General features: G+C 38.5%; 1 protein-coding gene across 3 annotated transcripts; it reads left to right on the top strand.

The window, feature by feature from the left end:
- The first annotated feature begins 255 nt into the window (after positions 1-255).
- CD164 (CD164 molecule) lies at positions 256-16,668 on the top strand. 3 transcript variants are annotated; one of them, XM_008007381.3, is made up of 6 exons: positions 256-552; positions 3,029-3,112; positions 4,784-4,855; positions 6,673-6,711; positions 12,763-12,819; positions 14,173-16,668. In XM_008007381.3, exons 1-6 carry the CDS (start codon positions 378-380, stop codon positions 14,337-14,339), a joined length of 594 nt encoding a protein of 197 aa, XP_008005572.2. In that variant the 5' UTR covers positions 256-377; the 3' UTR covers positions 14,340-16,668. The 3 variants fall into 3 exon arrangements, with proteins under 3 accessions (XP_008005572.2, XP_008005571.2, XP_008005573.2); XM_008007380.3 differs by having other exon boundaries at positions 261-552; positions 6,670-6,711; XM_008007382.3 differs by lacking the exon at positions 6,673-6,711 and having other exon boundaries at positions 261-552.
- The last annotated feature ends 264 nt before the right edge of the window (positions 16,669-16,932 follow it).

Genomic DNA, 16,932 nt, shown 5'->3' with positions numbered 1-16,932 from the left:
TGAACGTCAGGGTGGGGACCGTCCCTATCGCAGGTATGAGACAAGTCCAGCTGCGTCGTGAGTGGCAATTGGAGGGGAAGAAGAATGATTTTCAGGGGCTCCCAGTTTTCTTGGCTGTGGCACAGTCTCTTTGAGGGCCAGGTTCCTTCGGTTTCCTCCCAACTCCCCTGGTTCCCCCCGTAGAATTCCCGTTGGTATCGCCCAAGCCCCACCTCCCTCCGCTTCGCCCCCGCACACTGAGAACAGGGGCCCCTCACGTGACCCCAGCGCGCTCCCGCGGGGAAACATAGTCTGGGAGGCGGCGCCGCAGGAGACTGAGGAGTTGACCGAGCGTTGCGCGCCGCAGCTTTCCCCCGGACGTCAGCGTTGAGGACACGATGTCGCGGCTCTCCCGCTCACTGCTTTGGGCCGTCACCTGCCTGGCCGTGCTCTGCGTGCTGTCTGCGGAAGGGAACACAACGCCGCACACGAACGTGACGAGTTTAGCGCCCACCTCCAACATAACCTCGGCGCCGGTGACGTCCCTCCCGCTGGTCACCACTCCGGCACCAGGTGGGCGCGGGCCCTATGGGCTTTCCGCCGAGCCGCACTGCCTGCCCGTCTTGCGGTCGGGGCCCGGGCTGCGGCCAGGGTCGGGCGGGCCGGCCGCGCTCGGGGTGCGGTGGCCACTCCGGCAACATGGCGGCCCGCCTGGAGTCCACTCGCGGTTGAGCCGGGTGGGGAGCGCGCTGGGGGGCAGGGGACTCGCGATTCCCCGTGGCTGCGGGGCTGGGGCCCACCTCGAAGTGTTCCAAGTCGAGGTGCCTTTTAAAAGTGCATGGTAATCCCTAGCCTCACTTGGGGTCGGAAGTGAGGACGTGGCTTTTTTTCGCGGGGGCAGCGGTGGGGTTGAGGAGGGGGCCGGGCGTCGCGCCTCTGAGGTTGGCGGTGGGGCCGAGCTGCCTCTCGCTGCGGCCGGTCGCCTCTCTCCGGCGGTAGCTTTCTCCGGAAGTCCGGGAAAGAGAAACTTAAAGACGGTAATGCTCGTTGGTGTCTCAGACTTGAGTCTGAGAAAGCCGCTTGGGATTTAATTACATTGATTCTGCAGATAGGAATAGAATGTAACTGAGGTTTGAGCACATAGTTAGTGAAAACTTCACACTTCATGGTGTGCGAAAAGGAAGAAAAGTACCCATGTATGTACCGAGTGTTTTGCGTACGTATCCTAAGGCTCAACTGGAAGGTAAGTAGTGAAACCTAGGAGGTAGGTGTAGAGACAGAGATGAGTAAACTCTCCTCGCAGTGTATGTTTATTCTTTTTTTTCAATTGTTTTTAAAATTTTCTTCACTATGTCCTGTGCTCAGACGGCGTATTAGTAGGTTGTGGAATTGGGATTTGTGCCCAGGTCTGTGGGTTTTCTAAAATCTGATCAGGAGCATGTCTTCTGTTATGTACAGTCGAATAGGGCTGGTTAAGGTATACATACATTTTAAAGCAGAAATTGGCACATACCGTGACAACGCAAAAGAGAGAAGGAAGATAAGTTTGAGGTAATAAGCAGGAGAAACACCAGATGTTTAAAACCTGCAGTCTCGTATGATTGGTTATTGTAGTTAACATTGGTTTTTCGACCGAAGAATGCCGAAGTGTAATGATTTTTATCACGGCATTCATAGTCTACAAATTCTCCTCTAGTTTTAGTATTTTGTAAAAGTTTGATAAAGTACATAGTAAACTTAATGTTTTGTTAGTTTCAGGAAGATGTAATGGTAACATTTCAAAACGAGGGAAGTAAATTGCAGTATAATACTGGGAATTCTAACCGCACTATTTTTAAGGTGATAGAGCAGAATATGTTTGTCTCCGACTTAATTTGGCAGTTTCCTTTCAGAATTGTGTGTGTGTAAGAGAAGGTTGGAAGTATCAAATTAATTGCCTTTGTGTAATTGAAGTGCATGCAAAGGAGGTACGTATTTTCTGGAAATCATAAGTGGGTGTGGTGTGGTCTGAAAGGTAGGAAGTTTAGTTCATTGTAAAGAACATTTCAGACATTTCGCTCCGCTACCCCCATCAAGCACAAAGATTTTTAAACAGCATGTTTTATGTATACAAACTTAAAATTCATTTCTACTTTATGAACCCTCCTGCCCCCGCACCGTACGTGTCCCAGTCTTTAATAAGTACTAATGGTGAAGTATTGAACGCGGTGCCTCTGCAGAACTATTTTTTAGGCAGGAGCAAAGCAAATGAAAATATTCGGAGGCATCTAGTTTCTAGGAAAATGAATAGAGCCCAATTCTTTTTTTCTTTCGTCTTACTGCTTTTACTCACTGGAAAATAGAGCGCAATTTTATAGTCCGTTCTTCTCCGGAAATTGAATTATGGTGATGAGTACTTGTTTCTGGACTGTTTGGCCTAGGATGAACTATTGACAAATACCTCGTTAACTTGAATTATATGCACGTGAATATGGCCTTATAGATGTTGTCTCCAGTTGTAGAGGATCCTGTCAAGAGTGGATCATTTATGAATCGAGAATCCCTGGGAAATGATCTTTTTTTGCAGCAGAACGGGCATCATCAGGGCTTGGGTTCAACCTGTTAAACTACTACTGTTACTACTAAAAATCTCAGGGTTTTATCTGATGTTTGTGGGTAGTGATTTTCTCATATGTAGTGTTGGTCTTACAGCCAAGCCTTTTTCTCAATATTTTTATGTATTAAGGATGCTTTGAAATGCCTGAATCCTTAATGACTGTGTGTGTCTTTCAACTAGTTGTCCTGTGAAGAAGGATTGGTTAGATAGATACCATCAGACACTGTACTAAGAGTGACCACTAGCTTGTTTGTTTTTCTAATGCGTTTACTTATGGCTTTGTAATGATTGGAATTTCTTAGTAAGCCAGTTTATAAAGTTTTATCATTTCTTTGAATTAGTAATTTTGGTCCTGTATGTAATACTTACTGTTCAAAAAGATAAGTAATACAGATTCAGATAAGATACCAATAAAATCATTGATTTCATGCATCTCTTCCCCCAACCCCCCAGAAACCTGTGAAGGTCGAAACAGCTGCGTTTCCTGTTTTAATGCTAGCACTGTTAATACTACCTGCTTTTGGATAGAATGTAAAGGTAAGAAACTTTGGGGATGCAGAACTGTTTTGTTATAACATTTTAAAATACAATAACTCTTAAACACTTGGAAGTTATGTAGGACATTTAGGATATTGTGCACTATTTATTTTGTAAATCCAGTACTCCTTTAAAGTGCCAGTTGCCTAGCACTCCTCCTGAAAGTCTCTTTTTGTCTCCCATCCCCCCTTTAGATTCCTGAATACTTGATAACTAAAGCTCAGTAGTTTGTTTTTTTATGAGATAGAGTCTCCTGTGTTGCCCAGGTTGGTCTTGAAATCCTAGGCTCAAGCAATCTTCGTAGCTTGGCCTCCATAGTAGCCAAGGCTACAGGTGCGTGCTTCCACGCCTAGTTTTTTTAAAAGGCTGTTTTAAGGATTAAGAGTACTTTAATAAACTGAAATTAACTGTGAATGAAGGTTATGTTGAAAACTGTTTGAGACATTGATTTACAGATATTCTGCAACGTGAAATACGAAGAGACCTGATTAACTGTTGGATGCTTAGGTATAGAGAAGAATGAGGCAGGGAGAGTTGACTCTTCTGTGCTTTTGTTAATACAAGAGGTAGAGAACTAGCGGGAAGTACATTGAAATTCAATAAAGTTCTTAGTAGAACCATGAGATTACTGCATAAATTATTTTAATTCTGTTTTTTTAATTTAAAGTGGTTGTACTTTCTTATCAGTAAAACAATCTAGTCGTTTTGGTGGTTTTTTGTTTGTTTTTAAGTAGAAAAACTAAAGCTACATAAGTTTTTTTATTTGGTAAAAATTTTAGTAGTACTGGAAATTACATCACTACGTAAATTTCAGAAGGCTCTTTAAGGTATGAACTAAATTGGGGTAAATTAACTTTTTTGTTACAGAAGTGTCTCTTTTTTAGGTCATAAAATGGGATTTAAGGGTGTACTCTTCACCTTTATGTGAGAGTATGCAAGAGTTGGTGAATTTTGGAGATGGAATGCTCTACTTTAAGATTTCTTGGGAAAGGTTCTCCCCTTAACTCTTGCTCCAAGTCTACCTATCCTGGAAAGTTATTTTAGAAAGTATAGAAGACTAAAGCAGTGAGATCTGGAATAGAGTTTCTACAGTGTTATGGGGTGCCTCTTCTGTTTACTAAACCTCTTAATAAAAACCCTGACCACTTCAACTTACTGTCTCTGCCCTTTTTTGTTTTTCTTTTTTAATAGGAGTTCTGTATTCTTAGCAGAGGCAGGGTCTCACCATACTGGTCAGGCCGATCTCGAACTCCTGACCTCAGGTGATCCTCCCGCCTTGGCCTCCCAAAGTGCTGAGATTATAGGGATGAGCCACCTGCCCTCTTTTTAGATGATGGCTGCCTTTCTTGATTGTGCAGCAGTCTTTCCACAATTCTGAGATCTAAGTGTTGCAGATTTGTTTGTTCTGTATATTAATGTGGATTTTTAATGCATAAAAGGGATCCTGTGTAATCTCTAAGTCAATGGGAAAAGGAGAATGACAGGATTTTATCTGTGGGTTTAACTTTGGGTCAAAACACCTCTAAAGTTGGTTGTTGTTTCCCCCCCCCCGCCCCCCCCCCCCCACTTCTAAAGTGTTTGGGTTTGATGTCATAGAGCTTAGTAGCAAAGTCAAAGATAATACAAATGGGTGGTTGATGCTGTTTGTCTCTCCCCTCCCGCCGCCAACAGATGAGAGCTATTGTTCAAATAACTCAACAGTTAGTGATTGTCAAGTGGGGAACACGACAGACTTCTGTTCTGGTGAGTATTCATATTGGCTGCTTGGAAGCTGACCACAGAGAGGTGAGGAAGATCATTGCCTCAGAAAACCTTGTTTCAGTACTTTGTTTGAAGCATTGCCATAATTCTCATCTTGTTAGAATTGGAATATGAATAACATATTCGTATTGATTGATTAAAGGATGCTATTTGAAGCGTGATTTAGTGATTTAGCTACAGTGTGGATGGTGTAAGTGTAGATGCATTTTCTGCCCCCACACCTTTTTTTTTTTTTTTTAAGCTTTTCTAGGAATTCATCACAGTTTAGACCCTATGTATTTTGCAGGTCTGGAAAACCTCATTCTAGCACTTTTTGTGTTATGATACTGGGGATTGTTGATTGTTATATTTAGTCTGCAGCATCGTTGGTGCTATGGTTAAATGAGCTTTTCTATACCCATCAGTTTTCTGTATTTTAATCTAAGTAACTTGATTGCTCTTTAACCTTTACTATTCGTCCAACAAAATGTTAAAATTCTACTTGAAGCTGCTGATTTTTCTAATGAGATTGTAAATCAGTGGGAAAGGCATGTTCCTAATTTGATGCATAGATAATAATTGAATAGAAAAAGATTTTTGTGGAGTATGTCTAACCTTGGAAGACTACCTTTGACTCTTTAATTTTGGTAGGGGTTGCCCCATCCCAGTGTGAATTTGGTAACTGAAGATTTCATTAGTATTAAATCAGTTTTACTTTACACGGGGTGCATAATATAGTTCGGTGGTACAGGAACAAACTTTTTTTGAGACAGTCTCTTTGTTGCCCAGGCTGGAGTGCAGTGGCGCAATCATAACTCATTGCCACTTTGTATTCCTGGGCTTAAGTAATCCTCCCGCCTCAGCCTCCCCAGAACCTGGGATTACGGGTGCATGCCACCATAACTGGCTAACTTAAAAAGTTTTTGTAGAGATGGTGTCTCACTATGTTGCCCAGGCTGGTCTTGAACTCCTGGGCTCAACCAGTCTTCCCACGTTGGCTTCTCAGAGTGGTGAAATTACATGCTTGAGCCGCCAGACCTGGCCCAAACATTTTTAATAGTTATTTATTTTAATATGTGTGAGATAAACTAATAACTGTCAGACCTGTGGTTTTGTGATACTGCTTAGAGACAAAATTAAGTAATGAAGATTTTGTTAGTATTAGAACGTTTTTGAAAACACTGATTTAAAGGAAAACTGAATTTTTAATGCTGCTTATTTGATGATATACCAGTTAGAATTAGTTCTAATTATACCAGTTAGAAATAGTTTCAGCTATGAAGGACATAAACCCCCAAATTACAATGGTTTAAGCAGTGGACTGATTTACTTTTCTCTCATGTAAAGGAAGTGTGGAGTAGAGTTCAGTTCAGCTCTGCAACCATTAGGAACTGAGGCTTCTTTAGGTTTTCACTCTTTCACTTCTCAAAAATGGCTTTGACCCTACTGTCCAAGGTGGGTGCTTATGTTCCAGCCCTCACATTGATTTTTTTCCTGCCAGCAGGATGAAGAAGGGAGTGAAAGGCTTGTATCTTATTTTAAGGATGTTTCCTAGAGGTTACGCATGATGACCTAGATGCACTGGAGACTAGGAAATGTCTTTTCAGGAGGAAGGGAGGTGTTGATAAAAATTGGTGATTCTATTTCTAAAGAAGAAGAGACTGGTATTTGGGGGCAACTGTCAGTCTCTTCCATAGGTAGTACTTAAGTATTGTAAAAAGTGGTACTCAAATGATTGCAGGTCAGGAAGTAGCGTTATAGATTGTGATATTTTAAATAGCTTTGAGGTATATGGTTTTTCTTTTTTCTTTTTTTAGTAGTGCCCACAGCCACTCTGGTGCCAACAGCCAATTCTACAGGTAATTCAAGATGACCATTTTCTTCCTTTTGCTTCAGTATTTTTAAGCTCTTAATGGATTAATTTTAAATAATTATGTAAAAGTTGTTAGTATAATTTTAAAGATGAGTAAAAACTTAAAGTCTTAGACCACAGCAGTTCACGTTAATCTCTACCTTTTGTGGCAGTGACACATAGCTCCAGTGTTTTATATTTGGGGAGTATGAGCAGATTTGCTGAGGCTGTGTACGTTGAGTCTATAAAGTACTTTTTATAGATTTAGTGGAAATCTTGGGAAATATAGAAGCTTAAAGCAAATTATAATTATTATCATCCAGAGCACCCCAAAATGTTTTCAGTGATTAATTTCTTCTAGTCTTTTTTATATGTGTATCTAGATAAATACACTTTTTATGAAATTGTACAATAATGCTCATGCACCTTTGTATTTCTTTTTTTTTTTTTCTTTTTTTTCTTTTTTTATTGGAGGCGAAGTCTTGCTCTGTTGCCCAGGCTGGAGTGCAGTGGTGCAATCTTGGCTCACTGCAACCTTCACCTCCCAAGTTCAAGTGATTATCCTGCCTCAGACTCCTGAGTCGCGGGGATTACAGGCACCTGCCATCATGCCCAACTAATTTTTGTATTTTTAGTAGAGACACAGTTTCACCACGTTGGCCAGGCTGGTCTTGAAATCCTAACTTCAAGTGATCCGCCCACCTCAGACTCCCAAAGAGCTGGGATTACAGGTGTGAGCCACCGTGCCCAGCCTGTATTTTCTCTCTTAATGTAAATATTATGGTATACACTTAACCCATCCTGCTCTTGATTGGAGAGTTAGGACATCTCTCACTCTCCATGCAGTGAACATCTCATATGGAATTGCATTTGTATTTATCTCTAATAGGATCGAGTCAACAGAATTTCTAGGTCAGAGGGTATGATTATTTTAAGACTTTCCAGAAAGATTTATTATTTTCATTCCTGTCAACCTGGAAAGTTTTTATCATACCCTCAACAGCGTGGATAAGAACTCCTTAAAATTTACTAACTTGATAGGAAAAGTAAATATTAAATACTTAACATTTTACTAATATTAAATGCATCTATTCCAAGACAAGTACTAGGGTAGATGGTAGGGATAAGCCAGCCTTTTGTCTGCTGTAGGAACAATGAAAGATCTCAGCACAACAGGTTGGGAAATTTGTAGGAAGGTATGTGTATTGGGTGGGATGCAGATGTGGTGATAGCTTGGTAGTGAAACGGCACTGGTAAAACTTGGAGAGAGCCTCCCAGGTGGAGCTGCAGGTCAGCACATGTGGAGGAGATGTGAAGTAGTACAGTGAGGTCAAAGAGTGTCCCATCCTGTGCAAGGTGAGAAGCAGTTAAGTTGATCTGTCACCAGGGCAAGAGCAGAATGGGGAAGCACTTTTGTATGCCTTGATGGTAGACTTGGATGTTATCCTGAAAGATTTTAAAGTATGTAGGTCATATGATCAGACTTGCATTTTAGTAAAAGAACTTATTTTGGCATTGTGGAGAGTAGGTTGGAACGATGCCAGAAGGAACTCAGGAGATTAGATAGCCAGTTACAGTAATTCTAGAGGACAGAGGTGGGCAGCAGATGTTTGCAAGTAGGTTTAGAAAGTAGAAGGGGTAGGACTTCATGACCGAGAGAAGGAGAGGTAGAGTGATAGGGAGAAGGGGAGGAATTTTCACCAAAGTAAGCAAAAAAGAGGAAGAGCAGTCATTGATGGTTGGCTGTCATTTGGGATTTTAGTTTAAGATGCCTAGAATCCATTTAAGTGGGATCTGTTCAGTGTTCAGGAAACTGCAAGTCAGGCAAGAGCTCTTGGTTAAAAATATAAATTGGCATAGATAGTAGTAGAGGCACTGGAGGAGCATATAGAAAGAAGAGATGGGGCTTGAGGACCAGACTCGAGGAAACAGTAATGTCTAAGGGCTAGGAAGAGGATAGGGGAGGAAATAGGGATGGGTAGGGTAGTTAAAAAGCCCAGAGAAGTATGTGCAAGAAACTAACCGTATGTGGTTGTGGGTGTCATTTTTCAAAGGAAAAAGTGGTCAAGTGCTCTAACAAGGACAAGAACTCAATCTTGAAACTGTTGGGCAGCGGTGTGTGGAGCTGGCTTGGACAAACTTTTGCTAGCCAGTTATGAGTAGCTCTTTCCAACCCGTGTTCAGTGATACCGTGTTGGTAACTTGAAACTGGTTACCATGGAAATAGTCATGCCATGGAAGTCTGCAAATGATACAAAACTTATTTTGAGCTGATGATTATATGGTGATGTGGTTGTAAATGTTTAACACTCATTAGAAGACATTGACTAAGTAGGATGTTGAAGGTTGCTGAAACCAGAGGTGTTTGGAGAAAAGTAATTTTCAGAAGGTTGGTTATGAAAAGAAAATGGGGTGCAGGAAGTGGGGGAACAATTTCTTCAGAACTGTTGTTCATTTCTTCAGAACTAGGTTCACTCTTGATGTAGTTCTCTGCAGCTTTCTCCACCCTGGGTCCTCCTGTGAATTGCCATGAGTCTTTTGTGCTGTAGCTCTCTTTGGTGCTGTAAAGGTGGAAAGTGGCAAGGGCTTATCTGCAGAAAATGCATCAATTAACACTAGTTGAAGAACAAACCTTTAGGCGGTTGCTTTTCCTGGCATGTGTACCTTCTGCCAAAGAGAGCAAGTGAGAAATGAAGGGGCAGTTAATGCAAAGAGAATCTAATTTATATAGAAGAGTGCATAATGAGGTTAATTATAATGGCCCTCCTTCAGTACAAATAATAGAATAGCCAAAATATGTCAGATATAGTGGAAAATGTTTATATGAAGTGGAAGGTAAACTGTATTAAGCAATTGTAGTACAATTTTAGCTTTTGTATACATGCCTAGAAAAATGGCAGGAAGTAACCTTTTTCTCGGATGGGACTAATTCAGTATTTTTATGGCATTTTCTAGATTTTCTTACCACTAATAGCAGCTTTTATAACTTAAGATTTTTTTGTTACCTTTCCTAATGATTTTTTTTTTTTTTTTTTAGTAAAATAGTAGGTCAACAGAGGTATATTCCCTAAGTGGTGCTTTTATTTTGAAAATATTGTCAATTTTTCAAAATATTGTCATTTTTTCAAAATTGAAAATAAAATATTTTGCCTACTTATAAAAAAGAACTAGTTTTTACCTTGTTCTGAGGCTGGGTAGTGAGAATCAAATTGCAAATTTGCAGAATTTTTTTTCCTAACATTGTCAAACAATTAGTAATAGTGTTTTGAGATTGAACAGAATTTGATGTGTTTAACTTGTAAAGTTATTTTTTGTTGTTACATGGAAGCAGTAAAAACCTTGATAGGAATAATGAGCTTTAACGTAATCACAGCCTCTAATCTAGGAATTCTGTGTAAGGACCAGTCTTATCAGAGATAAGGTCAAATATTTTCCCCTAAGATTTTCCCAGCATGGAGAGATGAGAGAACTGTTTAATCAAGAGCAGAATGGATGAAAGTATGTACAACAGTGCTTGAAGTAAGAGGGAAAAGAAAGCAAATAGGTCTGAACATATCCATCAGTATTATTTGTATATCACCTATTAGCTTCTAAGTAGTATCAATACTAATAAAAGAAGTCTTAAGCTCTCTGTTTACTCATTGTCATGTAAAAATTAGAATACTTTAGTTTCCTAGGATTCTGTCAACTTTGGGACATGGGTAGTCTACCTGTTACGAGAGTCCTCGTCTTTAAAGATACGCTTTTAGCAATATTCAGATATTTAGCAATATCTGAAAACTGTCAAGCCCTGCTCTTTCAGTGTATATTTACTGTTAAAGCCCAGAACTTTCTCTTTTATATTAGTAGAATTTGGGAGGATGCTGATTCCTATTGAGGTTTTTATTTTGATTGTTTGAAAGTCTAATACAGTGAAAAGATTACCTCATTTCTGTGCTTCATCAATAGGTATTTGGCACCCTTTCCCTGTCTTTTGTGGGTTAAGCATATCACTTTGAAGTCTATTCAGTTATGTACTTTAAACAGAAGTAACATTTGTTTTCCAGATTCTCTTTAGCCCTCAAATCCTTTTTTCTGAAACAGTACAAAAATGAATGTTTGCATAGCACCTTACATTTTTATAAAAATATAACTCTTATATGATTAATCTTCCTCATCTTTCCCCAAAGCATCCCTAGCTGCCCACCAGCATAAGCAGATTCTCATATTGAAGCCCTTGCACTCTGAAGCCTGACTTACCTAATGATTTCCTAAGACAAAAGAAGCTCTCTTAGCTAGTGACTCCTATAGTGCACTTTCCAAAAATTTGAACCCTACCCTTAGGACAACCTCTTAATGAAACCTTTCTCAAACGCTCCAGCAAACTTTGAATTTATTTGGTAGCCATTTGGATGTTAGAAAAAATGTTAATTTGTATAAACTATATTCACATCCTTCCTTTTTGAAAGCCTTGGTCAGACTTCTATTAGTATTGATACTACTAGTAGAAATTTAATAGGTAATATACTGGCTGGACACAGTGAGTCATGCCTGTTATCTCAGCACTTTGGGAGGCCAAGGCGGGCAGATCACTTGAGTTCAGGAGTTTGAAACCAGCTTGGGCAACATGGTGAAACCCCATCTCTACTAAAATTACAAAAGTTAGTTGGGAGCAGTGGCGGATGCCTGTAATCCCAGCTACTTGGGAGGCTGAGGCAGGAGAATCACTTGAACCCAGGAGGCAGAGGTTGCAGTGGGCCGAGATCGCAGCATTGCACTCCAGCCTGGGCAACAGAATGAGAGACTCTCGGAAAAAAAAAAAAAAAAAAATTGATATACTAATTATTTAGTAGCTCTTTGCATGCTAGGAAAAATGTTAATTTGTATAAACTATAACCACATATATGAGAACTCTTACAGATGACAACTTGTAATACACGTTGTTCACTGTTCCCTTCTTAAGAGTGCTTTAGGCTGGGCGCGGTGGCTCACGCCTGTAATCCCAGCACTTTGGGAGGCTGAGGCGGGCAGATCACCTGAGGTCAGAGTTCAAGACCAGCTTCGTCAACGTGGTGAAACCCCGTCTCTCTTAAAAATAAAAAATTAGCCGGGCATGGTGGCACGTGCCTGTAATCCCAGCTACACAGGAGGCTGAGGGAGGAGAATTGTTTGAACCCAGGAGACGGAGGTTGCAGTGAGCCAAGAATGCGCCATTGGACTCCAGCCTGGGTGACAGAGCAAAACTCCGTCTCAAAAAGAAAAAAAAAAAAAAGAGTGCTTTAGTCCCTAAAATGATTTTACGTTCAAACTGATCCTTCTCAGAATGTGCATTTCTTTAGCAGTATCATCAACTCTTAGGCTGGTGCGAAAGTAATTGCAGTTCTTGCCAATAAAAGTAATGGCAACTCAAGTAGTATTTTGTCCCCATGCTATGTGGTGGACTAGAGCTTACACTTGGGCTCTTAGAATCTTATGTGGGGGAACTGCGGGCCCAGGGCCTCTGTTCTTACAAAGCTTCATTGGGAACACACCATGCTCATTCATATGCAGGGTGACTTTGGCTGCTTTTGCATTACACAGTGCCCAAAGAGTAAAATACTTGCTTTCAACCTGTTTAAGAAAAATTTGCCAACCCCTGAAGTGAAGAAGATAGGCAAGTCTCAGTACCCTTGTAAGAGAGAACTTACGACTTTATACTTACAACTTTAATAGTTTTTGTCTTAGGAGAAAGATTATGAAGAACTGATAGTTTCCTCCCCTAAATATATTCTTGCCCTTGGCTGTGAGCAAGATAAAAAAGTTTTGGCAAATTTTATCCAGATATATACATAGATTTTATACAAGATATATACATAGATATTAACAATTTTATGATTGCTTAATGTTTTAAAATACACTTAAATCCTAGTATTCTTGGGTGCATAGCTATGTTAGTGAACCATTAACTGAAATTTGGCTTTTGGTCTCTTAAAAAATTGAAAGCATGTTGAAGTTGGCAGCATTATTTTTTGAAGCTGTTAGATAACTAGGAAGCTAGAAATTTAAGGTTTTTTAAAAAGACATTTTGTTTTCATTCCAGCTAAACCCACAGTTCAGCCCTCCCCTTCTACAACTTCCAAGACAGTTACTACATCAGGTAATTGAGGCTTTTTAGATTAACAGTGATGTAGGATGTGTGTACGATGTTGCCCTTTACAATTTCTACCATCATTTTCCAGGTTTCTTCATTAATGGTTATGGAACTGCTCTTACATTTAGGGGGGATCAAGGTGTAGTGCTTTGTTAACACAATAATGATAGCTTGGCTGAAATTCCTCTTCTCATTTTTAACTGTGTAATCACAGTTGACGTGACACTTTAGAATTAAGTAGTAATGTTTTTCCAAACATTTCAGTACAACTTGTATGTAAAATCGGATTGGTTGTGTGTTGTTTAAGAGAGCATGGCAATTTGAGGGAAGATGTATATCCGTCCTTTTCACTGAGAAAGGTCTAAAAAGTCTGAATCACTACCAGATGTGCACCTCACTTACTTAACCTTTTCTTAACATTGCTCAGTAATGTGAATATTAGCTTGTTATTAAATGATGATTTGACATAATCTAATTTAAGTCATATTTAGATTATGCCACAGGATACTGTAGGTACACAGGTTAGGAATCCTTTCCTCCACCCATATTTTTAAAAAACTGATGCTAATGAATCTTCTACCTGCTTTTTGTGATTTCTTTGGCTTCATGCTTACGCCACCTTTTTCTCATTTTCAGTGAAGCCACTCAGTCTTCACAAGAAGGAATACAAAACGGTTGTGATTAATTTTAAAGTAACCAACTTGTACAGCCACTGTACTAAGAAAAAAGTAACAGTTATTTTAAATGGGAAATCGCTTTTTCTGTTTCCTCTTGAAACATTTTACTGCCTGAAAAGAAATTCAGATTTTTGTTTTTTCCTTATTATTTGATAATACTTTCTCACGTGAAATTTATTGGCAGGATATGCCTTTAAAAACAAATTATTTTACTTGTTGAAATTATAATTTGCATATTATTAAGATTATTTTTGTAACATGAAAAATTGCAACCATATTTTTGACCTAATACTAGTAAATTCACAATTCATGTGAATTTTTCAGTACTATTGATGTTTACAGTCGCGATTAACTAAAAGTACATAGTCTGAAGAAATTGTTGCATAGTTTAGAAGTGTTTGATATATTCCCAGGGCACAATTTACATACCAGGAGAATTTTTCCCTTTGTTTTTATATTTGTAGTAGTACAACAACATTGACCACTTTGTATCCTTCGGTGGAATGAAAAATGGGATATGGTTGTCTTCCTCAATTAGGGATAAATTCTAGCTGTAAAGACTTGACTCGAGGAAATAATTTATAAAATTTAACACATGGCAAAATAGAGGCTCAGGTGAGTCTTTAAATTACAATAGAGGACCATGAAACTTAGGAATGTTACTTCTCGTCTTCCCTAACAGGTACAACAAATACCACTGTGACTCCAACCTCACAACCTGTGCGAAAGTCTACCTTTGATGCAGCCAGTTTCATTGGAGGAATTGTCCTGGTCTTGGGTGTGCAGGCTGTAATTTTCTTTCTTTATAAATTCTGCAAATCTAAAGAACGAAATTACCACACTCTGTAAACAGACCCGTTGAATTAATAAGGACTGGTGATTCATTTGTGTAACTCACTGAAACCAAAATACTATCTTTCAAGATGTCCCACATGGAAGACGCTATTCCAGGATCTTTAAATTTCCATGGATGCATATAGGATGTTTGGGAGCATCATCCGTGAAGAAAAAATCAACTAAATCATTGTGTTCAACAGGAATATTTAAAATACTCTGCATGAATCCTGTGGCCGTCTTCTTTTGTTCTAAATAGCTGCTGCTGTGGGATTATTATTTTTTTTTCCTTAACATGCCAAATGTAACTTTCTGTAAGTGATGGAAAATGTTGTCTTGTGCAGACAACATCATGACTCTTGGCAGTTTAAATTTAGTAATTTTAATTTAGTGAGCAGAATTGAGAAGAACGTGCCAAATGAGAATCAATTAGGTGGATTTTTGGCTGTCATTTCAAAAGTGGAATAAATTTATAAATTTAGTAGTACAAATGGTATCCTTAGAGTAAAATTTTGTGCTTGATAACAGCTATTTTTTCTACATTAGAAATAAGATGCCACACAAGGAATTACATTCCAGATTTAAAGAAATGAAAGGATACCATTAGTGTATAACAGGTTATTGTTCATACTTGTAAAGCACCTTATGTCATTGAGAAAATAAAGAACAGTGCCTTAGAAGACAGTGAAAGGTAAGCTGTAGCTATTATGATTTGTTCTTTCACATTAAAGAAGGGAAGGATTGGTCAGCGGATGTAACTTGATGTGAGCAAGTAAACCTGTTTTAGATATCATACTGTTAATATTTAATTGAAAATTTATTTCAGAGCAGAGAAACTTAAGCTAAAGGCTGTTATACAAAATTGAAAGACTTCATATATTGAACCTCCCAACATTTTTCTTATGGCTGTTGAAAAGTATAGAGCTAAATTGATTTAATTATACTTTCCTTGGTACTTTAAAAAGTATGCTAGCACTCTTGTACCTTGAAAGGATTTCCACCAGACTTTCTTGAGAAGTGACTTCTTTGGTGAGGCAAGAAGGAAATACATTATTTTAGAATCATTTACTATTTAAATGAGACAATCTTATTATTTTAGAATCATTTATTTAAATGAGACAATCATTTTAAGTTTTAAGACAGAAGTGACCAATGTAATTTCAAAACACCTAAGGATTTTTTGGTTGATCAGGTTACTGTAGATTTTTACTGATTGTCCTGTATAAAAAGACTGTGCTTTTACTTTTTCTCTCCCTTCCTTTCTTCTTGGTTTCCCATAGTATAATAAGCATGCATACTTTAACTTCTATAGTTTTCTCGTTTAGAGGGTCTTCAGTTTTAGAGAATTATTTCTCCCTTGCCTTTGACTCATTGGACTAGTTCAGAGGCTTTAAGTAGTTTAAAATGGGCTTTTGCTTTTCTAGGTCATTAACGGTTTTATTTAGTTTCTTCAGCCAATAGTGGCTGAGTTTCACACTTGATTTTCAATATTTTATAGTAAGAAATGACAGATTGCTTGGGTTCATTTCATAAACTGAAACTCTGCATTTAGATAACTGTTAAAGGTTATTAAGATGAAGATTTACTGTTTCTTTGTTACTCGGTACAGCTGTTTGTTTTACTTGCACATTTGTACATATACCTAATGTTTTCAAGTGCCTTAATTGTTTAAAATCTCTGGCTTCAAAGTTTCTTGGGGAAAGGTAGCTTTACCTCACATTTTTTGTTTCCATTAGTAATATTCTAGGTACCTCACAAAATGTATTATGGTGCCATGGCTGTTAGTTTTTAGTGAGTGCTGTAGGATTAATTTGAAAATAGGCAGAATTCCATTCCTCCAAGGTGGCAAAAATTAGCTACAATGATGTAATTGTCCTTTACCTGGGTATGAATTCCCTGACACACATTAATGTCAACATATGTAGCAAATTTTGTGAAAATGTAACAATTTGAAGGTTCTGTAATTTTGAGCACTGCTCTAACAACAACAAGCATAATATAAAATTAGTTAGATTTTGCAGGTCTACAGATGAGCTCTTGCAACAGAACTCACAGCCTTTTTACTTTTTCCCCTAACTTTAGCAATGTAGTATCTTGAGCCATTAATAATTTTTGGGTTTTTTTTTTTTAAATCCAGAAGGTAATAGAAACCTTTTCAGATTTTTCATCTGATTTGTTCTTGCAGATGTTCTTCTATCAGATACCTTATTTTACCTTACAGATATTTGTTGCACAGGCAGATACTGCTGTATTTAGACATTTCTATTTCAGTTCATTAAAAACTGCAAAACCAATCTGTATCATGTACCAAACTGACTTAAAATAAATCTACATGTTTATTGAATTAATAGTGTGTTACTGCGTTTTGCTTATAAAATTTAATGCTTGCTAGATTTATCTTAGTCCACTTGGGGTGGGTGTTCTACTCAATTTTTATTGCTCCTCTAGACCAGCAGATAGTTACTAAGGCGCATGTTCATATCAATAGAAAGCAGAGCCTTGGAAGTAATAGGTGGAGGGAGGACTTGGTACACCTGTGGGAGTGATTTGCAAGTTGATCTTCCACAAATCAATAGAAATTATGCTGTAGTTTTCCAATAATTTATGA

The sequence above is a fragment of the Chlorocebus sabaeus genome, chromosome 13 (assembly GCF_047675955.1).
Source record: "Chlorocebus sabaeus isolate Y175 chromosome 13, mChlSab1.0.hap1, whole genome shotgun sequence".
Taxonomy (NCBI): Eukaryota; Metazoa; Chordata; class Mammalia; order Primates; family Cercopithecidae; genus Chlorocebus; species Chlorocebus sabaeus.
This window is presented reverse-complemented; position numbering and strand designations above follow the sequence as displayed.